The sequence below is a fragment of the Vombatus ursinus genome, unplaced genomic scaffold, assembly GCF_900497805.2.
Source record: "Vombatus ursinus unplaced genomic scaffold, bare-nosed wombat genome assembly UNPS02014935.1, whole genome shotgun sequence".
In the NCBI taxonomy this organism is placed as follows: domain Eukaryota; kingdom Metazoa; phylum Chordata; class Mammalia; order Diprotodontia; family Vombatidae; genus Vombatus; species Vombatus ursinus.
This window is the reverse complement of record NW_020954713.1, coordinates 7,393,346-7,418,989: the sequence shown is the minus strand read 5'-3', so window position 1 is coordinate 7,418,989 and position 25,644 is coordinate 7,393,346. Positions and strand designations below refer to the sequence as shown.

The window sequence follows — 25,644 nt, the reverse complement described above, 5'->3', positions numbered from 1 at the left end:
CCATTACCTTTAAACCCTAGGTCATAAATCAGCCCAAGGTTCCACTCCTGAGCCCTATTTTCCCTATGGTACTGATCGAATCCAGGGCTTCTTAACCTTTTTTGCATCCTGGGCCCCTTTGGCAGTCTGAGGAAACCGATGAATCATGCTTGTTGCCTATATTCCTAATAGAAAGAAAAGCTAATTTTCAGTTAGCAGTAAGTGAAAACAAAGATGTAATTTTTCCCATCCTTGCTCGGGAATGCCCTGGAATCTATCCTCGAATCCTTGGGGGGGNTCGATGAATCATGCTTGTTACCTATATTCCTAATAGAAAGAAAAGCTAATTTTCAATTAGCAGTAAGTGAAAACAAAGACGTAATTTTTCCCATCCTTGCTCGGGAATGCCCTGGAATCTATCCTCGAATCCTTGGGGGGGAATCTATGGACCCCAGGCTAAGAACACCTGACTGAACTTACTCCCTCAGAAATCATCATTCCTAGTATTTCAACAAACTCTTCTGCATAGATGACTCTAAAACCTATATCCCTAGTTCTGTCTCTCTCCCAAGGTCTAGTCCTGCATTTCCAACTGCCTGTTGTTCAGTTTTATTTTATAAGACTCTCCTTCAAACATCCTCCTTTCCAGTTAAATTGGTCTCCTGGCTATTCCCAGGTCATATATAGCATTCCATCTTCTACCTCTGGAGCCTTTGCACAGACTGTGCCCTATGCCTAGAATGCTGTCCCTTCACACCTCCACCCTACAGAATCCCTAGTGTCCTTCAAAGCACAACTTAGTTGCCCTCTCCTTCCAGGAAGTCTTTCTTGATCCCTTTAGCTCTTAGCTATTCTATCCTTCTTAAAACTATTTCATGTATGTTTATCTGTGTACATGTATCTTCACCCCACCTTCCCTTCCACTACCACCTCTCCCTGCCTCCAGGCCCAGTTCCAGCATGAAATTTTTTTGGTTTGTCTTGATATACTCAAGGTCCAGCATATAATAGGATAGGATAGGGGCTGGACTTATAAATTGGGTTGGTACAGGGAACTCCAGGTGAGGAAACTCTCTCTACTAAAGCAGGTCTGTACCTTCTCTTCAATGTATAATCTTAGCCCTAAGTGAATTTTCCAAGGTCAGAGAGCCAGTATATTACCACCACTACTTCTACTATTAGTACTTCTACTACTACTACTACTACTACCACTACCACAACCACCACCCACCACCACAACCACCAGCACTACTACTACTGCTACCATCATGACTACTACTATCGCCACCACCACCACCACCACCACCACCACTATTACTACTACACTACTACTGCTACTATTATCACTGCAACTACTACTACTATTAATAATAATAATAATAATAACTAGCATTTAGATAGCATTTTAAGGTTTACAAAGTGCTTTGCAATTAATATTTAATTTGATCATGTGTCAGAGATGAGAGTTGAACCCAGATCTTCTAAGCCTGACTGTCTATTATACCATACTGCCTTTCTGTACATAGTAAACATTTAATAAATGTTTATCAAAGAGAATACTTTAAAGTATTTTTGGTTGGAAAATCCAATGATTTGCTTTATCAAGGGCTATCAGGTGCCACATAAGTCAGAATCAAGAGCGATTGTCTATCAAGGAATGATTGAGAACTACTCAGCTTTACATGCCTATATAGTTCACCGAATTGAAACTCAAAATATTTTTAGACCAAGACACCATTGGACATGATTTAATTCTTTGGGGCCTCCATATCCTTTACTGACTTTGGGTCACCACTATAGACATAAACAATTATCATTGCATTGGAAACATATGGAAGAAGTGGGAAGCCCTAGGAAATTCTAGATAACAGAATGTCGGATAACAGAAGGCTTCTATCCCAGACTCTCTATGGAGCCCTCCCATTTCAAAACTTGCCCTGGTTGTCAGGCTTTTGGAAACTCCACTATCTCCTCTGGGAAGAGGGAAGCAATGGGCTATTCTAGGTTGTTGGCAAAGTTGGAGACCTCTTGCAGAATGAAAGTTGGCTCCTGATGGGCTGAAAATATTGTCACTGGAGTGAGTGAGTGGAGTTTTCCCTGTGCCCCGGAGTTCAAGGAGATAGGCAGATGCTTATAAAATAAAATGCTCTGGGAGCATGCTTAGGAGGCAACAGGAATAAATACCGCCTGGTGAATTCGGGTGGACTCAGATACAATTCTCAGATCCCTACCCTTGGCCTCCCCTTTAGCTATGTTACATAGAGAATCAGTGGGGATATAAAGAATATCCCTTAGCTCTGGGACAGGGGAGCGAAGACCCAATTTTTCTCTTCCCAGGTCATTTGAATTGAGAGGACATTTCCAGAGCCTGAAAGTTACAACCTGGACACTAGAGTCAAACTGTGTTCACTGGGCCTGCTCAGGGAATAATGCTGATGATATTTCTTTATCTAGGACTTATTATTCATAGAATCACAGATCGTGAGCTTGAAGGGATCTTAGAGGTCATGCAGTTCAATCTCTTTATTTTACAGATGAGGAAACAGAGGCTCAGAAGTCACTTGCTCAAAGTCACACAGTCAGGAGCAGAGCCAGGATTTGGCAGAAGCCAAATCTTCTTGTGTCTAAATTTAGTTACTATTTCCTCTGCCCCACAGCTGCCTCCCATATTTATGCAGGAATTAGGGCCCCTTTCCCGTTGGGAGCCAGGCAGAGTGACAGCCCAGGTACGGACCCCTAGCAACCCCCTATTTTTGTAAGCACATTGACCTGTGCAGAAGAAGGCCTTCTGAGCAGACCCAGATCATAGCTGCCCTAAGGTGGCTTCCATGCAAAGGGAGGCACTCAGGGCAAACACACACCAGGCTTGATGACAAATTATGCTCCAAAATACCTGCATGCTGTCCAAGGTGGTCTGGAGCAAAGCAAAATCCCGACAAGACACAATAACAGAGAGACGAGATAAGGAAATGAAAAAACAAAACAAAACAATTCTCAATACATCTGGATCCTTTCTCCCCCTCTCTTCCCTTTCTCCCACTTTTAAAAAATAAAATTAAGACAATGGTCACATGTAAAAGCATGCACCAGGCCAACCATACTGGACGACATGAACAAACAAACAAACAATAAAACAAAACCCTGGCACAATGCCTCAATCTCAGCAAGCAGATTTAAACCAATACAAAATTTCAAACAAACAGGGCTCAGCACAGCTGGGGAAAGCAACAGAGAGTTTCCATCTCTAAGACTGTTGCAGATGGAGGCTGCCCGATGCAAGGTAGGGGAGTGGGGCAGCATTCAGGCAAGAGGAGCCCAGTGATTTTTCGGGGAGATAAATGGCCATTTGGAGGGTTCCTTATTTCCCCAGGTGCTGCTCCCGCCCCAGTCTCCCTTATAATTCATCATGGGCTTCCTACTAGGGATTCATTATCTAATAAGTGCTTAAAAATCAATTTTAATATGTAGGAGAGGAATGATGAAATCTGCTCCTGAGGGAGGAATAGATTTGGAAAGGCAACCTAACAGATAAGTTTTCATTAAAGGTTTCAGTGTTCCCTGGGGCTGAAAAAAAGGTCCCTCCGGAAAGAAGCAGCTGTATAAAGAGCCTAGAGATTAGAGATAGGGAGGACAAGTACACTTTGGCCTTTCTTAATGGAATTAGGCCACAGGGGAGTGTGGGCTTTTAGTAAAGATCACTGAATTCTGGAAGTCTAGACCTTTGATGAATTTATGTATGATGGCAGACCATTAAGGGCATGACCTTTGTCTTAAGCAGGTAGGAATCCCTGTACTCATTACTACCCATCCATTATGGATGAAGGAGCAGTGGAGATGGGGGTAGATGCTGTAGGTGTCCTACTCACTCCATCCTGGGCCTTGGAAACCAATAGGTCCTCAAAGGAGAGAATATAACCCACAGAAAGAGCTTGAACATTTGGAGAGAAAACTCACTAAAAGTTCTCCAAATGGTGCAGATGCATTTGTTATCACAAAAACAGTACCCCTAACAATATCCATGGAACCGTCTTTAAGAAGTTCCCAAAGAGCAGGGTACAGGTGTATTTAATCAGCTTGGAGCTATGAGTAGGTGCTTGGTAAATAGAGAACCACAGAATTTCAGAGTTGGAAGGGATTTGAGCAGCCATCTAGTTCAACTCATATCTCCCAAAGAATCCCAACTGCAACACAAAAGTGATCATCCTTTCCAAGAATTAGTGATTATCCTTTTATCACGACATGTTCCCCTCCCCCACTGGGGCCCTTGTTTGGCAACACTTATTTTGCAGATGGAGAACCAACTATGCTATCATAGTGACTGGAGAGCCAGTCATGGACTCAGGAAGCCCAGGGTTGAAAACTTGCTTCTAACCCATGCTAACTGCGTGACCTTGGGCAAGTTACTTAAACTCTCAGTGCCCCCAGGTACTTTCTAAGACTTTACATTTTATAGCAGTCGCCAATCTGCACTGGTAGAGGGACTTTCCTTACCTGCAAATACTCTCCACCAACAAAATCCCAGGTTTAGTTAAAAAGCTATATATTAGTGGGTGAGAAAAGATTGTTTTTCTTTCTGCTGACTATATGCCATGCAGCCTTTATATGGGAAAAGAGCTCTGAGATGATCTCTTAGAATCTCTTGGTTTGTCTTCCATTCCCCATTGAATACCAATGGAACCCTTTCCCTAATGGTTAGAATGTGTTGGGCTGCTCCTGCTCATTCTAGCCTGGGGTTCATTTTTTAAATTCACGGCTGTCCTCTTGTTCCAACTTTGTGATGGCCTTTTCAAGAATGGACAGACGTGTTTCTGCAGAGTTTTGGTGGCGTTTAAAAAGTGGTCCCTCCATTGAGGACATCTGCAGATCCAACTAGAGGCAATGAGTTTTTGCCTTCTCTCCCTAGATGAAATCAAAAGGGATTGGTGAATGTCTTGCTGTCCCCTACCCCCAGTGGTGGGAAAGGGGCTATACAGTATATATGGCATTGGAAACCAAGACCTTGAAAGAGCCCCATCCATGCACCGTTAAGTGACTCCAAAGGAGAGAAGAGCAGCGTGCTCACACTCACTCACCTCTAGCAGCTGCACTGCTCCTTCATGCTCCTTCTTGGCTTCAACCTGAGCCTTTTTGTGAGGGAAAGAAGAAGGAAGAAAACCAGTTAATTATTCGATATCATAGGATCCAAGACCTGGAGCTGGATGGGACATCTACTTCATCTCCTTATTATACAGGCCCAAGGAGATTGAGTGATTTGCCCAGTCACATAGATAGGAAAGGTCGGAGGCAGAATTTGAACCCAATGCTTTTGTCTCCACACCTAGTGCTCTGTTCTCTGTACCTCCCGGGAAGCGGTTTATTTTAAATGATAATCTTTGCATTGCTGTTGCTTGTTTTTCAGTTGTATCTGACTTTCCATGACCCCATTTGGAGTTTTCTTGGCAAAGATGCTGGCATGGTTTGCCATTTCCTTTTCTAGCTCATTTGACAGATGAGGAAACTGGGGCGGGGTTAAGTGACTTTACCAGGGTCATATGGCTAGTAAGTGTTGGAGGCTGGATTTGAACTCAGGAAGGTGAGTGTTCCTTACTCCAGGCCTGGGGCTCTATGCACTATGGTGCCACCTAGCTGTCCCAATCCTTTATATTAGGGGTTCTTAACTTTCGTTCACCATCTTCAGCTTTGCCTGGTTTCAACTACATAGAAGAAGATGGTGCCACACTGGATACTCCCTGTTGTTCCCCCAACCCCCATCAAGCTTTCTAGCTTCCTTTTATATGTTTTTTTCCCCCATTAAATTATAAGCTCCTTGAGGACAGGGATTGTCTTTTTCTTATTTGTATTCTCATTGCTTAACACAGTGCTTGGCACATAGTAGACACTTAATGAATGTTTATTGAATTAAACCAAATTGAACCTGGGGCCCATGAACTTTTTTTTTTAATATCTTGATAATTATTTTAATATAATTAATTTCCTTTAAATTTTTATATTTTATTGTGTTGTATTTCATGTATTTTAAAAAAACAAACAAATATGGGCAGCTAGGTGGCACAGTGAATAGAGCATCAGCCCTGGAGTCAGGAGGACCTGAGTTCAAATCCAGCCTCAGATACATAACACTCACTAGCTGTGTGACCCTGGGCAAGTCACGTAACACCAATTGCCTCACCAAAACAAAACAAGACAAAACAAAAAACCAAACGTCTTTCTGAGAAGAGGTCCATCTTTTTACTGGACTCCCCAAAGGCTCCATTACGTAAGAAAGGCCAAGAACCCTCACTTTACATTTGTATCTCACACCGCCCCCACAACCTGACCAGTAGCTAGTGCAAGAATGATCATACCCATTTGAGAGATGAGGAAATAAAAGTGCAGAGAACCTCATCTAGGATCGCACAGTTAATAGGGCTAGAGCTAAAGTTAGCAGTTCTACCCAAAAGGAAGTAGGGATTGCCTCTGGAGTTAGTGGAAGGACCCCCTCTTTCCTGGAGACTTTAAGCAAAAGCTGGATGACCTCTTCTCAGGCCTGATGCAGAAGGGAGCCATGTTCAGGGATGGGTTGGCCTTTGACCTTTCTTCCAGTTCAGATTCTGGAACTCTTTCTTTGCAGAAGAGAAAATGGCAGCTCCTATAGCTGAACTGACATGCCCTGGGTTGTGTGCCAAGAAAGCATGGACTTGAAAACAGGCCTGCTGACTCTACCACTCATTGCACCGCACCAAGCTGTCTCCTGACTTTATTTCTGCCTTCCTTAGATTCCTCCTGTATCACAGGACCTACCTGGATGCCATTATATCTTTCCAAGACCGATAGTTTTTTGTGCTGATTTTGTGACTCTTGGGGGGAATATGAGAGAGGAGGGAGTACCTGATGGAGAAGAGGGAAAGAGGGATTCAGTTGGGCCTGGGGGTGGGGGGAGAATGGAGGTATCTAGAATGGAAATCTAGAATGGAAGAAACACTCATGTCTGGTCTATTTGTTACTCCCTAGTCCATTTCCAGTGTCTTCAGCTGGATTGATAGAATGATAGGAACATAGATTTAGGGCTAGAAAGGACCTTGGAGGCTATCTAGCCCAACTCCCTCATTTTACTGATGAAGAAACTGAGGCCCAGAGAAGTTAGGTGACTTGCCCAAGGTCACACAGGAAGCAAATGGCAAAGCTGGGGTTTGAAATCTAGTCCTGTGACCCAAAGGTCCATCACTCTTCTCATTGTATTATATAGCTCCTAAATCCTTTCTGACTTATTAGAAAAACCACAAATCAACTCTACTCCCCAACAACCCACAATCCTTTTAAATCTCTGCAAGGATGCAGAGCCCCAGCTTCCAGAGTTCTAATGCAAACCATTGTGGGTTGGGTTTGGGAGCATGTAACTAAGGGCTTGTCAACTGGAGGATAGCTGGGTTAACTAGCCCAGCTGGTTTTCTCCAAATTCTCATGCCTTTGATGAAATCCTTCACCTTGTCTTTTGTGTACAGTGCTTGGAACATAGTAGGTGGTTAATAAATGTTTATTGATTGATACTTTCTATCTGTGTGACCTTGGTTAAGTCCCTTCACTTTTCTAGACTTCAGTTTCATCATTTTACACATGAAAGGTTGGAGTACTTGGCCTCTGAAGTCTGTTCCATCTCTCTCTCTCTCTCTCTCTCTCTCTCTCTCTCTCTCTCTCTCTCCCCTCCCCTCCCTCCCTCCCTATCTATCTATGTCTATATCTGTATAATCCTATGATCTTCCCAGCTAAAACAGCTCCCTCCATGTGATCAGGATCCATGTAACATTTTGGGCAGGTGAAGAGTAGCATTCTGCTTATTTTGTAGGTTGAAAAATTGAAATGCCTCATCCTCTTCTCTAGTTTATCACCGCCCCTTCCATTTATTCTGACCATGTGGTCTGAGAATACCTTTAGCAGAAGCCTTGTGACTGCTTCCAAGGAAGACTCAAAACATCCTTGCTCAGAGAGGATTATCTTGGAACACCACTGAGCACCAGCCCCTTGGATGTCCTCAGGGTTTAGAAAGAATTCATGAGCAAGATTGATTTTTACAGAGAGGATGCTGAGTCTTTGGCTGGATGTTTCCTTTCATGTGACTGAGGGATAATTAGTGATGGTTATAGCCAAGAAACTTAACAAATGAAAAGATAAGCTTGAATTTTGATGGTTTCCCATTTCAACTTGTAACATTCAACGAAAAGAATCCCAGCAACTCAAGGGGCCTCAAAGGCCATCAAGATTAACCCATCCCTGAACAAGACTCCTCTTTCCAGTACCCTCCACATTCGGAGATCCAGCTTTGGCTCAGAAACCTCCAGTAAGGAGTAGTCCATCATTGTCCCACTCGTGGATGATTCTCCTTGTTGGGAAACTGCCCTCAATCTGCCTTCTACTCTGGGTTCAAGAATAAAGTCATCCCAGAATTTGTGAGTTGCAGAAGACCTCAGTAGCCATACCTTTATACCATGCCTAACAAGCTTCTGCTCAAAGACCTTCAAATGGGGAGTAGCAGAGAATGCTTTATCTAGAGCCAGCCCATTCCCTCTGGCACCACTACCATTTATAGGAAGTTTTTCCTGACCTCAGACTTAATTTTGCCCTTAACATCTTTTACCATTGCTTCTGGAGCAAACGGGACCAAACTGAACACGTCTCCTCCCTTTTCCACAGGACAACTATTCAAATACTTTATGGCAATTATCAGTGATCGTCTATCAGGAGTCTTCTCTTCCCCAGGCAAACATCCCTTAGTTACTTTAATAGATTCTCATACAGCATGGAATGGAAGCACTAAGGTCAGGAACTCATCATAGCCACTACTTCCAAGAGCCCTGGTTCTAGAGTTAGAACTATGCTGCTTAGAACCTTGGTGTCTTGGTATATTAATTCACCTCTCTGAGTCTCAGTTTACCCATGTGTTGAGTAATAAGATGGATCAGATAATCTTTAAGGGATGCTAGAATTTTAAGGGGCCTAAGACTTTGGAAAGCACACCCATTCTCACTAGTGAGGAGGAGGAAGAGGAGAAGAAGAAGCTAATATTTATATAATGCTTACTATGTGTCAGGCACTATGCTAAGTGCTTTGAAATTATTATCTCATTGATTCTAACCCTAGGAGGTGCCATTTTATATTTTACAGATGAGGAAACTGAGGCAAAAAGAGGTTAAGTGACTTGCCCAAGGTCTTATAGCTAGTAAGAGTCTGAGCCTGGATTTAAACACAGGGCTTCCTGACTCTAGGGCCAGTTCTCTGTGCCCTATGGTATCACCTAGTGACCCCCTCTCTCTGAGATTATCGTCCATTTATGTTTCCTATGTCTTGTACAGATTTTTGTTTTGTTTTGTTTTTGCCAGGTGCTTCCCAAATTAGAGTGTAAGTTCCTTGAGGGGCGAGCTTTTATTTTTTGCTTTCTATCTACAATGCTTTACAGAGTGTCTGGTGCACAGTAAGTGCTCATTATTACTAGCTATTAATCAGTGCTTGTTGACAGACTGAAGGGGTTCAGGCTGTTCACAATGGGTGTGAATGGCTATTTCCCTGCACTATTTGTAGTAATAGAATTAATAGTATATCAGTAATAGAATTAGTAATAGTAATAGAATTAATAATAGTAATAGAATTAATGACTTCCCCACAAACTTCCTCCTTCACCCCTTCATCCCCACCCCCATGCTAAGCAAAGCTCTAAGGATCATGGGGTATAGAGTTAGAAGGGACCTCTGAAGCTTTCTAGTCTAACCTCCATATTTTACAGATGGAGAAACTGAGGTCCAGGAAAATTAAATGATTTGTAGGATAAGAAGATCACAGATTTAGAGCCAGGAGGGACTTCAGAAGCTGTCTAGTGTCTAGTCCAACAATCCTCACTTTATAGATGGAGAAATCCAGGCCCAGTAAAGCCGGATGACTTCATATAGAATCAAAGACCTAGAATCAGAAGGAATTCAGTCTAGACAGTCCAATCCTCTCATTTGACAGATGGGAAAACTGAAACCCAGAGAGAAATGACTTGCTCAAGGTCACACGGCTAGAAGCATAGTGAGGATTCAAACCCAGCTCCTTTGACTTCAAACCCACAGCTCATTACACTATAAGGGGAATCTTTTTTAACCAGCTTTTCTCCTCCAGGTCCTCAGTGTCCTTTTTACTAAGCTAAGCTCCCCTCCAAATGAAACACAATCATTCTGAAGTCGTCAACCAGGATAAAGGACAGGATAGAGGAACTATCAAATCCCGGACTTGAGTTAGGGCAGCTAGGTGGCACGGTGGATAGAGTGCCAGGCATGGAGTTAGGAAGACCTGAGTTCAAATCCAGCCTTAAATACTTCTTAACTGTGTGACCCTAGACAAGTCACTTAGCCCTGTTTGCCTCAGTTTCCTCATCTGCAAAATGAGCTGGAGAAGGGAATGGCAAACCACTCCAGTACCTTTGCCAAGAAAACCCCAAATGGGATCAACAAGAATTGGACATGACTGAAACAACCAAATAACAGTAAGTCTTGAATTTGATGTTTCTCTTCAAGAAGGAAAGACTCTTCTTTCTGTGGCACATCACACTGGTGGGCAGCTGAATAACCTCATGGTGGTGCCACTTACTTCAGTCTATGCCTATTTGCAGCGAGCTTATTGGCAGCGAGGGCTCCTAGGAGAACACAGGAAATTAATTACTTCACTCTTTAAATCAACTTAATAGTTGTTCCCAGAGACGTCAATTTCTCAAAATGACAGAAGGAAAAAAAAATTGGAGAACATATAGAGCAGATATAAATAACAGCTCCAATGATTCAGTGGACTCAAAGATAATTGTCAACTGGCAAGATTTAAGGAATTTTTTTTTAAAGCAACAACAACCGCACAACAGTAACAGGAAGTTAAAACTCAGCCAAGCTGGCGATAACGGCACTGCTTCTAAGGGGAGCTGAAAACTGGGAGCTCATTTTAGCAGCTTCTTCTAAACAGGGGCATTTTGGGGCGGGGGAGCAAGGAGGGCTCAAAGGAGATTATTAGAACTTAACAGTTAAAAGCACAAGCAGTAAACTGAGGCAGAAGCCTAGAAAGGAGGCACTGTCGTCCAGTAGTAGTAATTCTGGATACAGTCAGAGGACCTAGGTTTGAATCCCAACTCTGTCACTTAACACCTGTGTAATTTTTGAGCAAAGGCCTAAATTTCTCAGGGCCTCAGTTTGCTCATCTATAAAATGGGAGTGTTGGACTAGCTGACCCCATTCAGCTCTAACTCCATGACACTTTGACCCTATGACTTTGGGGGAGGCCCTTCTCTGGATCTGTTTCCTCATCTGTAAAATAAGGGGGTTAGGCTCTGTTGGTATAGTGGGAAAAGTGCTAGCTTTGAAGTCAAAAGATCTGAGTTTGAATCCTGACTCTTATTAGCTGTGTGACTTTGGGTAAGTCAGTTGTCAGCTCTGGGCCTCAGTTTGCTCATCTGTTCAACGAGGGGGTGAACTCAACAGTCTCAAAGTGTTTTTGAGTTCTAAGTTAATGATTCTCAACAACTCTGGTAAAGTTTATCTCTAGAGGCAACTCCAGCTTCCAAAAATGTTCTGGCTATTGAGGCATGTGGCAAGTTTTCAGGCAAACTGAGTTCCTGGGGGTGGTGATCAGCTCAGAGAGCACACGCTGTCCTTTTTTATTGACTCATAGATCAAGGGCTAGAAGCAACCTTAGAGATAATCCGGGTGAAGCCTCTCATTTTGCAGATGAGGAAATTGAGTCCCAGAAAGGGGAAGTCAAGTCAATAAGCAGTCATTAAGCACTTATTATATGCCAGGAGGCTAGCGAGAGTGCCAGGTTTAGAGTCAGAAAGACCTGAGTTCAAATCTAGCCTCAGACACTTATTAACTATGTGACCCTGGGCAAGTCACTTCATCCTGTTTGCCTCAGTTTCCTCATCTGTAAAATGAGCTGGAAAAGGAAATGGCAAAACACTCTAGTATCTTTGCCAAGAAAACTCCAAATGGGATCATGAAGAGTTGGTCATGACTGAAACAACTGAACGACAAAATATGTCAGATACGCAAAACTTGCTAAGCGCTGGTAAAGAAAGAGCGGTGAGTCAGGAGGACAGCCTGGAGAGGGAGGAAGACATAGCTGCCCTGACTATCCTCCTTACAATGAGAGTTCGATGAAGAATGAGGCAATCAGAGGCAGAGGCTGCAGTGGCAGAGGGTGCTTCCAATGTGAGAGCTTCAGGGGTAGAGTGAGTTTCCAGGGTGAAAAGGTTTCTGAGGCATTCATGGAAGTGGCTTGCTCAGGGTCACACTGACCCTGCTAGAGACGGTGACCCAGCGGATACAGCGCCAGACCTGGAGTCAGGAAGACTTGAGTTAAATTTGACCCCAGATTCTTACTAGCTGTGTGGCCCTGGGCGAGTCACTTAACCCCTGCTTGCCATAGCTTCCTCTTGGTAAAATGAGGATAACAGCACCTACCTCTCAGGGTTGTTGTGAGTATCACATGAAACAATATTTGTAATAAGTACTTAGCAGAGTGCCTGGCACAAAGTAGGCACTATAGAAATGTTTGCTATTATTATTATTATTATTATTATTTTTCCATTGTAGTATGCTTTCTCCTGGAGAGGCCTGAATACCCTACTCCAAGTATGGGAGTTGGGGAGATGTCGTTAATTCTACTACTGTAAAGAACACAGTGGTACGCCTATCTGTGCCCAGTCCAAATAGTCTTAATCTCTTTCCAAAGCCTCAATGTCCCTTAGAATCCCAGCATCTCTTAGAAATCATTTGATCCATACCCTCACTTAACAGATGGGCAGACTGAGGCATAGGTGGAGTGACACCCTCTGGGTCACAGAGATTCTAAACAACATTCTAACTGGTTGGAATGCCTTCTGACTCCAGCTCCAGTGATCTTCACATCAGTGAACAAATACACGTTTACTAATATGTGCCAGGCACTATCAATACAAAACCAAAAATGAAAGAGTCCCCACCCTCGTAGAGCTTAAAGCCTATTGTTACACAACTTTTTTTTTTCTTTTTTTGAGGCAATCAGGGTTAAGTGACTTGCCCAGGGTTATACAGTTAATAAGGGTCTGAGACTAAATATGAACTCAGGTCTTCTTGACTCCAGGGCGGTGCTCTAACCACTGAGCAACCTCACTGCTCCTCATACCATACTCCTTTCTAAATGGCTTAGATAGGAAAGTATGTCACTCAAATAAGCCTAGTCCCAACATGATGGAGAAGGTATATGGCAGGGGATCATCATAATAACCATGTACAACCAACACAAATAATATGCTTTAAGTTGTTGGAATTCATATCCAGGGTAGCCAGGAAGGTCAGTAGGAGCCTTTTCATCCTTTTGTGGTTGCAGTGTGTCCTGGGGAAAATAATTATTCTAGGCAGATCCTGCCTTACCCATGGGTCCTCTGTGCCTCCCAAAGGCACAGAAAGTAATTATAATCAGGTGACCCAAGAGAAGAGCTTGAAATCCCCCAGAAACATTCATTATAGATCTTTAAGTTGGGTTTTATACAATTCAGTAGCAGCATTTAAAAAAAAAAAAGAGGGAAATCATTTCACAAGGACAAGAGATTAAAAATAATGGCCAAATCAATCTGGCCCTCTAATGAATTGGAAATGTGCAAGAAGTCATTTTACGGTAAAAGCTGGATCATTACAACTGTCCTTTGTGATGGAAAAAAAGAAGGTGGGGTGCGCTAGGCGTGGAGGAGATAGCAGTCCTGTCAAGAAGACAGAGTGCACACAGTCCATTGATAGCGATCAGCCTTTGCCAGGAGACTGTTCCTGTCTTCACATTTTGTAACTTTCCGAAGACACACTTAATCAATTGGAAATCTTTCTTGTGGATGTGTTTCCATATATCATCCACGTAAATAAGAATGCGGGAAGAGACAGGATGCCAGCGTGAATAGAATGCGAGATTTGAAGTCAGGAAGACCCAAGTTAAAATACTGCCTTAGATACTGTGTCAGGCAGATCACTTTACCTGTTTTGCCTCAGTTTCTTCATTTGTAAAATGGAGATGATAATAGTAGCTTTTCCACGGTGTGGTCAGGATCAAATGAAGTAACAAGTAAAATGCTTTGTAAAGCTTAAAATACTCTATTTAAAGGTTAGGTCAACATATCCAAAAGAGAACTCATTAACTTTCTCCCTAAACTGCCCCACCCTTCCCTATTACTGTATGGGGCAAGACCATCCTCCCTTAGGCTCACAACCTAGAAGTCACCTGGACTTCTCGCTCTCTCACCACCACCACCACACCACCACCACCTCCATATCTAAGTTGTTGCCAAAGCCTATCACCTTTATGATATTTCTAGAATATGCCCCCTTCTCTCCTCTGACACTGCAACCCATCTAGTACAGACCCTCATCACCTCACGCCTGGACTATCTTGGGTCTGATTGCTTCAAGTCTCTCCCCACTCCAATTCATCCTCCATTCAGCTACTAAAGTGACTTCCCTAAAGCATAGATCCAATCATGTAACCCCCTACTCAATAAACTCCCTTGGCTCCCTATTGCCTAAGACAAAATACCAAATGCTCTGTTCAGCATTCAAAGCCCTTCATAACCTAGTCCTCACCTACCTTTCCAGTCTTCTTACATCTTATTCCCTGACAAGTACTCTTTGATCCAATGACACTGGCCTCCTGGCTGTTCCAGGAATCAAACACTTCATATTTCGACTCTGAGCATTTTCTCTGGCTGTCTCCCATTCCTGGAATGCTCTGCCTTCTCATCTCTACCTACTGGTTTCCTTTAAGTCCCAACTAAAATTCCACCATCTACAGGAAGCCTTTCCCAACTCTTCTTAATTCTAGTGCCTTCCCTCTGTTAAGGATTTCCTATTTATCCTGTAGACAGTTTGCTTTGTATATATTTGGTTTCCCCAATTAGATTGTAAGTTCCTTGGAGGCAGGGACAGTTTTTACCTTTCTTTGTATCTTCAGCACAATGCCTAGCACACAGTAGGCACTTAATAAACCTTTATTGACCAGAGAAAGACAATAACTTGCCCAAGGTCACACAGTTAATGATTGAACATGAATCTGGGTCTTGAGACACAGGGTCATAGATTTAGAGCTCCAAGGGACCTCAAAGGCCAATAACTCCTATTCCCTCATTTTACAAAGGAAGATGCTGATTCTAAAAGGTAAAGTGATTGAGGCTTCTAGGTGGCACAGTAGATAGAGCTTGGAATCAGAAAGACCTGAATTCAAATCCTGCCTCAGACTCTTACTAGATGTGTGGCCCTAAGAAAGTCACTTATCCTCTTAGACTCAGTTTCTTCATCTGTAAAGTGAGTGGATTGGACCCTTTTGCAGAACTAAATCTATGCTCCTATAACTAGCCCACTGTCACACAGGATATGAACCTTTGTGCTTACTCCAAATGTTATGCACTTTCCACTGTCTTATGATACTGCCCTCTTGACTCTTAAGTCTAGACCTTGTCTGTGATCACATCACACATTCACCCCATTCTGTGTTCTTTCAATCCTTCCTTCTCTAGATTTCTGGACTTAACTGCTGTATGACCAGGGCCAGTCTCTTGGATCCTTTATGGCACCTTCCTTGGATTTTTCTACAAAGCTACAGACTGGTTGCCATCTTTCCCTGTGCTCTTGAAATCACAGATTGTTCTCTGGCTCGTATGTTTTCTTACCTTCTGTTTTAGCTTCTCTCAGAGGCTCTACAGAAAAGGACATAGCTCAATACTGTGAATGACTAATCACTATTAAAATCCCAGAAGCTCAGAGCCAGCAGGGCTCAACTATGAGGCATTTAGCCCAACTCATACCTGAATATGAATCCTCTCTATGATATGCTCCACAAATGGTCATCCAATCGTGCATCAAAGACCTTCGGTGAGGGGCAACCCACGACCTCCCAAGACAACCCCATTCCCCTTTTTGTTGTTATGATTGTTCTTGATCAGTCATTTTTTATTTTTTATTTTTTGGGGAGCTAGGCAATGGGGTTAAGTGACTTGCCCAGGGTCACACTTAAGTGTCGAGTATCTGAGGCCAGATTTGAACTCAGGTCCTCCTGACTCAAGGGCTGGTGTTCTATCCACTGTGCCACCTAGATGCCCTGATCAGTCACTTTTTAGTCATGTATGACTTTTCATGACTTCATTTGGAGTTTTCTTGGCAAAGATATGACAATGGTTTGCCTTTTCCTTCTCCAGTTCATTTTACAGATGAGGAAACTGAGGCAAACAGGATCAAATTTTACCCTATCACCAGGGTTGAGGAAACACATCAGGAAGCCACTATTATTAGTTTCAATTTTGGGAGGCTTCTTGAGGATCGCTGAATCTCAGAGTTAGGAAGGAACCTCAGAGACAATCCTGGTCAACTTGCTCCAGAACAAAAATTCTCTCTACAAGATTTGAAATCAGGAAAATGTCTTTCTAACTCCAGGCCCAGCATTCTATCCAGTGCTCCACTAGCTGTCCACCCTATTTTAGTAAATGTAGTGGACACAAAGCTGGTCACTTCTACTCAAGGTTCTACCTTCCTTCATCAAATATGTAGCCAAAGGATTTGAGAAATAGCTAAATTAATTAGCATGCATTTCACCTGTTTCCTCTTCCTCAGAGTGTCAGTATGGTGTCGTGAATAGAATGCTAGACCCGAAGTCAGGAAAACCCAAGTTCAAATTTGACCTCAGACACTTACTAGCTGTGTGACTCTGGGTAAGTCAGTTAACCTCTATGTGTCTCAGTTTCCTCATCTATAAAAAGGAGATAATGATAAAACCTACCTTCTGGGTTACTGTGGGGCTTAGATGAGATAATATTTGTAAAGTGCTTTGCAAACCTTAAAGTACTCTATAAATGCTATTATTATTAATATTATTATTGTTATTGTTATAGCTAGAAGGGACCTCAGAGCCCATCTAATCCAATCCCCTTATTTTATGGATCAGAAACCAAGGCCCAGGGAGGTTAAGTTTGCCTTGCCCAAGATCCCACAGCTAAGAAATAGCAGAGGCAGAGGATTTCAACCCAGGTCCCTTGGCCCCCTTTCCGTTGTCCCATATCAACTTTTCTATCATATTTCCCTCTCTAAAGTCAGATCTTCCTGGAGTGAACCCAGCCTCAGGACGTTAGGCCCGGGGCTGGGAGGAAGAATGAATTCAGATGTCAGGGAAGCACATTCATCTCCACCTCAATAACAAAGTCTTTGGCACCACAGGTGATAGAGCAGACTCATATTTCTTCTGGGGCCCTAGTAATATCTCCACCAGATAGCATCTGATAAAATACGGCTTCTTGGGGCGTTGGTAAACCCATTATGACAGGTAATAGAAACCGTGGCATTGCCCCGGCTTAATAAAATTTCTCCTTAATATGAGATCCTGATAAATGATTAAGAATACAACCTCAGGAGTTATCGCTCAGCAGGCCAACGGGGGGCTGCTAATAAACTCTGGAGGAGAAGAATCACTTCGTCAGATTCCTATTGACAGTGAAGTTTTGAGCAAGCAATATGACGCTCTTCATTTTGTGATCAGAGAGCCGGATAAACACACTGTAATCTGCAGAGGTAGCTATATATAAAAAAGAGTAATTACTTGCTACCCTATCACCGGGGTTAAGGAAACACATCAGGCAGCTTCTGTTATTAGTTTTGTTTCTGGGATGCTTTTTAAGGATCACTGAATCTCAGAGTTGGGAGGGCACCTCAGAGACGATGCTGGCTAACTCACGCCAGAGCAAAAATGCCCTCTACAAGATCCCTGGGAATTGGTCATCCAGAGCCTTTACTTTGATACCTCTGACAAGGGGGTACTCCCTACCCGTCAAGACAGTTCATTCTACTTTTAGATAGCTCTCAGAATGGGAGCGATTTCGCCTACATTACGCTAAAATCTGCACCTCTCCAGTTTCTATCCGTTGTTCCTTGTTTGCTCTCTGGGACCAAGGAGGTGGAGGGGTGCAGTGGAAACACTAGTAATACTATAGTCGGAAGCCTTGCTTTCAAACACTGTCTCTATCACTTGCTACCCATGTGACCTTGGGTAAGCCACTCTCTGGGCCTCTATAAAATGAAGGGGTTGGAATAGGTCCATTTTAATTAGACATCTATCAGTATCTGTCATTTCAGTCATGTCCAACTCTCTGTGACCCTATTCAGGGTTCTCTTGGCAAAAATGTTGGAGTGGTTTGCCATTTCCTTTTCCAGCTCATTTTACAGATGAGGAAACTGAGGCAAAGAGGCTTAAGTTACTTGCCCAGGGTTACACAGCTAGTAAGTGTCTGAGACATCTATCATCTTATGCCTAACCCTTCTTTCCTGCCATAGCTCTTCAAATTCTTGAAGACAGCCATCCCATGATGCATAATGTTTGTGAGCATCTATTCTAGCTCTGTCAGTAAATTAGGATTTATTAAGCACCTGTTATGAGCCATGTACTATACTAAGTATTGGAGATACAAAAAGAGACAAAAAGTCCCTGCCCTCAAGGAGCTTACAATCTAATGGGGGAGACAACATGCAAACAATAATAATAACAATACAAATAATGATAATAATACAAACAGCCTATATGCAGGATAAATAGGAGATAATTAAGAGAGGGAAGGTACTATGATTAAGAGGGATTGTGAAATGCTTACTGTAGAAAGCAAGATTTTAGCTGGGACTTTAAGGAACCCAGGGAAGCCAAGAGGAGACGAGAAGGGAGAACTTTCCAGGCATGGAGGACAGCCAGGAAAATAGTCAGAGACGGAGTGTCTTCTTCATGTTATAGATGAGGAAACTGAAGCCCAGAGAGGAGAAATTACTTGCCTAAGGTCACACGAGAGGTATAGCTGGTTCTGTTGCTCTGAATCCAATAACAAACTAATAGATTTAGAACTGAAAGGGACCTTGGAGGTCATCTGATCCAGAAACGTTAAAGTCAGAGCCACACGGCCTACAAAACTCCTGAGTGGGCTTGATCCAGATTAAAATATAATTGGGAAATGTTTAACAAAATAAATAAAAATACAATAAAACCTAGAGAATGTGAATTTGTGGTTTCCCGAGTCAACATCTGGCATTTTTTCTTTTGAGTTTGATACCAGTGAATTCTGATCTAACCCTCTAATGTTACAGATGAAGACACTGAGGCCCCTAGAGTCACTTAACTGATGACTTGACCACGGTCACATGGGTAGTGTCAGAGGGAAGATTCAAACCCAGGTCCTGTAATTCCAATCCAGCGTGTTTTCCATTGTATGATTTTGCTCTTGACTTACAGAGTTAATAGTTCCATCTATAAGAGTCACCAGGGCTACCATTGCTGGTCCAGGTCTGTGAAGCTTCATAGCCCCAAGGAAATTTCAGAAGATCAGTAACCAAAGGTTAGTTTTGTAGCAAATGCAAATGTGTGATATGGTAGAAATTTCTCTAGACCAGAAGTCAGAAGATTTGGGTCTAAATCAGGATTCTGTATAACCTTGGGCAAGCAAGCCCCTTCTCTCTGGGCTTTGTCCAAAACTTGTGGTTGTGCTAGACCTTTGTTTCTTCATCTACAAGGTGAGAGGGGTAGCTTAGATAACCTCTACACCCCCAATTTTAAAACTTTGGATTCTGTTCACAATAGAACTTTTTAAAAATCCTGGCTCTAATACTTAATAACTGTGTGACCTTGGGCAACTCCATCAACTCCTCTGAACCTCAGTTTCCTCTTCTGTAAAATGAGGAGACTGGGTGGGTAAGGAATATAGACCTGAAGCCATCTAGTCCAACCCTCTCATTTCATACATCAGGAAACTGAGACCCAGTGAGGTTAAGTGATTTTTCCCAAGGTCGCTTTGGTAACAATTGACAAAGTCAGTGGTCTGTCCTCTGTGCCACGCCATCTCCTGATAACCTCTAAGGTCCTTTCTCACTTTTGTGCTATGGTTCCATAATACCAGGTTTTGTTTCCCCATGTAGCAGCCTCTAGGACAATACCCCAACCCTTGGAAATATATACTCTGAACCTTTTAATCCCAGGCATAAAGAATAATAAAAGGAATAATAAAAAAATAATAAAATATTCTTGGGAGAAAAGGCATTGCAAGAAGGGGGCAAGCCCAGTATCCCCCTTCACCCTCCCTTGCAGGAGTTGTGTTCATTTCCCTTCCCCCTTTACTACACCCCACCTTATCCTCTCTCCCAACCCAGACCCCAAGTCACCAACTCACCTTCTGCAGGAGTTCAATTTCCCGCTGCTTTGCGTTGAGAACGGCCAGGGCTTGCTCATGCTCTAATTCCAACTGTTGCCGCCGTTCCGCGGCCTCTCGCATATGCTATTGGAAGGGACAGAAAGAGAATGAGAGAGGACATTGTTTAGAATCCCTGAGGTTTGTGGTTGGCGGCAGGGATGCTGTGGAGCACGAGTCAGCTCCTGGAGTCTGACTCAACATGGAACACTCAGTCTAGCTTTGGAGGTGGTGAAAACAGATGGGTGTTTCCACCGAGGCTGTCCTCCTGAGCAACGAGCAATGGGGGAGAGGGGGGGGGGGGGGGGGGGTGGGAAATCTGCCATGCCTTTATCTCCCATGGGGAGGCCTGCCTGAGCATGGGAGACCTCTTCTGATGGGAAGCTCCGATGACAAACGTGCCTTTTCCCTCCTGTCTCATGACTTTACGTTCCCAAGAAAGAGTCACAAACCCCATCCTCAACTCCCTCATTTCCATTTTCTTCTTTTAAATCTGTCTCTGTCTCTTTTTTTTCTTTTGATTTTTCCTCTGTGACTTAAAGAATAAGAGAAGTCTTTTAATTTCAGGTTTGGGTAACTACGGCTCTGATTATGTCACTTTCTCACTCCAAAAATTCCAATGTCCCCCCTTTAGCTTCGGAATAAAGGGCAGAATTCTTTGTCTCACATTCACAGTACTTCCTCTAGTGGGTAAGATGTACTGAGCATTCTTTTCCTTGGCATAAGTTGGACTCAATGGCCTTTAAGGTTCTCTCCAACTCTGAGATTCTGTGATTCACATCCTGGACAGGTATAATTTGGTTCCAAACTACCTTTCCCACTCGCTCTCTCCCTACACTCTACGTATGCAATACCTCTGTCAAGGGGACATGGGAGTTAGACCTGGAAGGGGCCTCAGAGATTGGGTCAAGGCTCTCATTATACAGATGAAGAGCTGTGAAATGGAGTGGCTTGGCTAACATTGCACCAGTAGTGGATTTCAGGGTTTGGGTTTCCCCGATTCCAAATTCCATGTTATTTCCTCTGAGCCTTGCATATCTCCCCCTCTGGGCCCACCTGTCTGATCCTTTCCCATCCTGTAAGGCCCAGCTTTATACTGCCATCCTCTGCTCTCCCAAGTGGACGCAATGACTTCTGAAACCTAACGTTTTCCTTGTATTGTTCCCGTGCATTCGTAACATTCTGGAACAGAGTAAATGCTTGATAAATTAGTCATTCATTCACTCATTCAATCATAGTGTGTTGTTACTTGTATATTTGTCTTATCTCTTGAATAGACTGTGAGCTTCATGAAAGCAGGGATTATATATATATATATTATAAATATATATTTTTCTATCTTCTATTTCCTAGCATATAGCTGGCACAAACAAGGTGTCCCAAAAGTCTTAGTGTAGGTGTAAGCTTTTAATAACGGAAAACTGTAGTATGTAGACATATGTTGATTTTTAGTAATGTAAAGGGGTCAGCATAGCACAGCCATATTTCCTCCCCCTTCTCCCTCCCTCCTTCCCTCTCTTTTTTCTCTCTGAGTTTCTGTCTCTGTATTTTCTTCTCTCTCTCTCTCTCTCTCTCTCTCTCTCTCTCTCTCTCTCTTCTATTCCTCTTCCTCTCTTATCTCTCTCTCCCCCCATCCTATCTCTCTGTCCTCTCTCTCTCTCTTTCTCTCTCCCCTCTTCCCTTCTCTCCCACTCTCTCCCTCCCTCCTTCTCTGTCTCTGTCTCTATCTCTGTTTCTCTGTCTCTCTCCCCCCCAAATTAATTAGCTTACTTCAATTCAGCAAGTACTCACTAAGTACCTGCTATATGGAGGTACTACGCTAGAGACTAGAGATAAAAGTAAAAAAAAAATTGTCCTTGCTGTCAAGGAGTTCATTTTCCACTGTGGAGCTTCTATATATATACAGAGAAGTAAATATAACAAGATTGAGTTTTTGCTCCAGACTAGTGACTTCGTTGTTGCAGGGGACCCTCAGTTTAGAAATGCTTTCTACCAAAGCAGATCAGCAGCCATTCTGAAACTGGAATCTTAAAGGAGTTGAGGGTACAAAATAACGCAAAGTAATTTCAGGAGAAAAACGACATAAACTTGTAGAGTAATAGGAAAGGCCTCCTGTGGCGGGTCCCACTTGAGCTCTGCTTTGAAGGGAGCTGGGGATTCTAAGGGAATGTATTCCAGCCAGAGTGTACCAATTATACAGAGAAAGGAAGGCAGGAAAGAGAGGGCTGTCTGTTGTTTTCTATGTGTTCTTAAGACTTTCAGGTGTTTGTGTGTGTGTGTGTGTGTGTGTGTGTGTGTGTGTGTGTGTGTGTGTGTGTGTCTATCTCCCTAACTAGCCTCTAAATTCCTTGCAAGTAAGGGCCAGGTTTTCTAGTTATTCCTTCCCCACAATCAATCAATCAGTCAAGAAACATTTGTTGAGTGTTGTATATGGGTTGGACAATGTGTTAGGCTGCAGGAATCCAAATACAAAAGTGCCTTCAAGGAGCTTACATTCTATAAGGGGAAGGGGATATTTATTATTAATAGTGTTATTAGTATGAAATAAAGAGAGTCTTATAGGTTGATAGATTTAGAATTGGAAGCTAATGGCCTTAGAGACCATTGAGTCCAATACTCCTCATTTTACGGATAAGGAAACTGAGGCACAGAGAAGTTAAGTGATTTCCCCAGGATCACATAGAGTCTAAAGCAACCATGTCTTTTTTATTGCAAATCTAGCACCCTTCCCACTAATGAATCTCTAGTAATTTAATTTTTAATAACCCCAAGCAATTCTCTAAAACTTGAGGTTGAAGGAAAGGCACAGATCTGTAGGAGTAGAGGAAGTTCTTACCTATAGTTCTCCACATTAAAGAATGAAGTTACAGGCCCTATAAAAATCTCTATCTCTGTATCTCACTTTATAGAATTGATTTCATTTGAGTGTCATAATAACCTTTGTGGGCAGGTACTGTAGGTATTATGAATCACGTTTTATGGGTGAAGAAGACTGGGGCTTTCAAAGTTAAGTAACTTTCCAATTGCTACCCGACTAGTAAATAAGAGAGACAAGATTTGAACCCATGTCTCCTGGAATCCAAATCCACCACTGTCTATTACGTAATTTCGCTACATTCTAACCACCAAGTGATGTTAGGTAAAAATAACATGACAGTATGCACACACTAATTATAATAATGGAACAGCATCTCTATGAAGACCAACACACATTGGAAGAAACAGAGAGCAATGTTCCTCATTTAAGGCACTGGTTCATTGATTTTTGTTGTAGGCAGAGTTGATTAAGCTTAAATTAAAAAAAAAATTAAAAGAACAGGAAGCCATATGTTGCCTGTTTTCAGAGTTACATGGAAAACATCTCCCCCTAAAATATTCCCCCCACCCCCATATATTTGTATTTCTACAATGAGGGATTCACTTGGTTGTTTCTTCTATGGTTTTTAATCTTCTGAATGCAGATGCCATTGATAGGGGAAGCATCTTATACTTTCCAGACTATAGGATTCCACCTTTACAGGGATGAAGTCACTGTAGAATTATGACCCAGAACATGGATCACTGAAGAAGTGAGATGGGACAGTGCTCATGGGGGGGGGGGGGGGCTGGAGGTCCTGAAAATTCTGGAATGACATTTCCAAATTTGTCCATGGGTTTTTTCCAGGTAGGAAGTTGGACAATTTCTACCAAGGATATGGGGTCTTGTTTTCCCACCATCCAAAGGACTTCTGCCCATGGATCCTTGTCTGTTTGTTTTAAAAAAGAAGTCCTGGACATAGTTTGGCATATTGCTTGGAAAACCTACATATGCTTGGTATCAGTGACTACCCATGCTTAATTTCTTTCTCTTTTTTTAAATCCAACAACCTTTGGGTCCCCTCTGCCATCTGTAGACATGGATAGTGTGAAGCTGTGAGAGCAGAAGCTGTAATTACCTCCACACTCAGCAGCAGGCAGGTGGTAGTTTCCCTAGTGCTTTGAGAGTTCTCACATGGACTCATAAAAACAGGAATATAAATCTATGGCAGAGAGAGGTGTTCAAACCAGGTCTAGCTGGAGTAAGGATGTATAGTAGATGTCCTTTGATAATTAAAGGAGAGTGTAGCTCAGCAGTTGAAAGAACAATTACCCTCCATTTAGTTTCCATTGTTCATAAACCCCATGAGAATCTGGTCTTGCTAAAGAAAAAGATTATTTGGTTTTCAGTCAACAAGAATTTATTATGTATTGGATAGGTAGATATCTAGATGGACAGAACATTAATTAAGCACATAATACTGTGCTAAGTGCCAGGGATACAAACATAAGACAGTCTCTGTCCTCAGGGAATTCACATTTTAATGGCGGCAGATAACACAAAAAGGAGATCTGACAAGTGATTGGGGGAGGGGATGCAAGATGGCAAGGAAGCAGAGATGTCCAGGGAGGAAATAGAGCAAGAAGTGCTTATTAAGCACTTACTGTATGCCAGCCACTGGTCCAAGTGCTGGAGATAAACAAGTCAAGTTCTACTGAATCCCACAGGATATTGAATGTACAAGAAAAAAAGTCTTGGTTCTTCAAACTTGCCTTCCTGATGTGATAGAAGGGCTATGCCCAAGATTACCAGCTTTGGTTTGCTACCTCACTGAGTTTCATCAGGTTTAAATGTTCTCAAAATTTTTTTATTGAAATACATTTTCAGTCACTAAAATTTAGATTATAAGAATAAATGAAAGACAAAGCAGGAAGAAGAAGGATGATAGGAAGGGTGTGATGGCTAAGAGGAAAGAGCCCTGATCTGGAGTCAGAAGATACGGGTTCAAGGCCTAGCTATGCTCCTTTTGGCCTGTGTGATTTTGAGCCAATCAGTTCCCATCTCTGGGAATCAATTTGCTCACCTATAAAATTATGGGATTAGATTTGATCATCTCTAAGTTTTCTTCCAGCAGCTAGGTGACACGGTGGATAGAGCACCAGGCCTGAAGTCAGGAAAATTCTTCATGAGTTCAAATCTTACTAGCTGTGTGACTCTGAGCAAGTCACTTAACCCTGTTTGCCTCAGTTTCCTCATCTGTAAAAATGAGCTGGAGAAGGAAATGGCAAACCACTCCAGTATCTTTGTTAAGGAAACTCCAAATGGGGTCACAAAGAGTCAGACATGACTGAAACAAATGAACAACAACGTTTTCTTCCAGCCCTAAATCTATGGTCGTAGGAATTCTAAAAAGGAGTTCAAATCATTGAACTTGAAATTTTGTTAGAAAGCACTGAATTCTTCCAAAGCACACCAGATGATTCACAAGTAATAGAAATTGACTTTCCTTTTGTCTAAGTACTAATCTATATAATGGGGACACGACCACATTTTTTTTTTTGCCTTGCCCCATGGTGTCCCAGTTAAAGATGATGACTCTGTTAAAATCTGGAGCCTAGAGCTGCGGAGAGAATTATTTGCCTCATGTTCCAAAAAAT

The 25,644-nt window shown here is 42.5% G+C and overlaps 1 protein-coding gene across 1 annotated transcript in view; it reads right to left on the bottom strand.

Moving 5' to 3' along the window:
* The window catches only part of RIMBP2 (RIMS binding protein 2), a 509,773-nt gene that overhangs the window by 98,142 nt on the left and 385,987 nt on the right, over nucleotides 1-25,644 (bottom strand). The window contains 3 exon segments of the mRNA XM_027844231.1: nucleotides 2,872-2,892; nucleotides 5,051-5,101; nucleotides 20,173-20,277. Of these exon segments, the coding sequence (XP_027700032.1) occupies nucleotides 2,872-2,892; nucleotides 5,051-5,101; nucleotides 20,173-20,277 (177 nt within the window).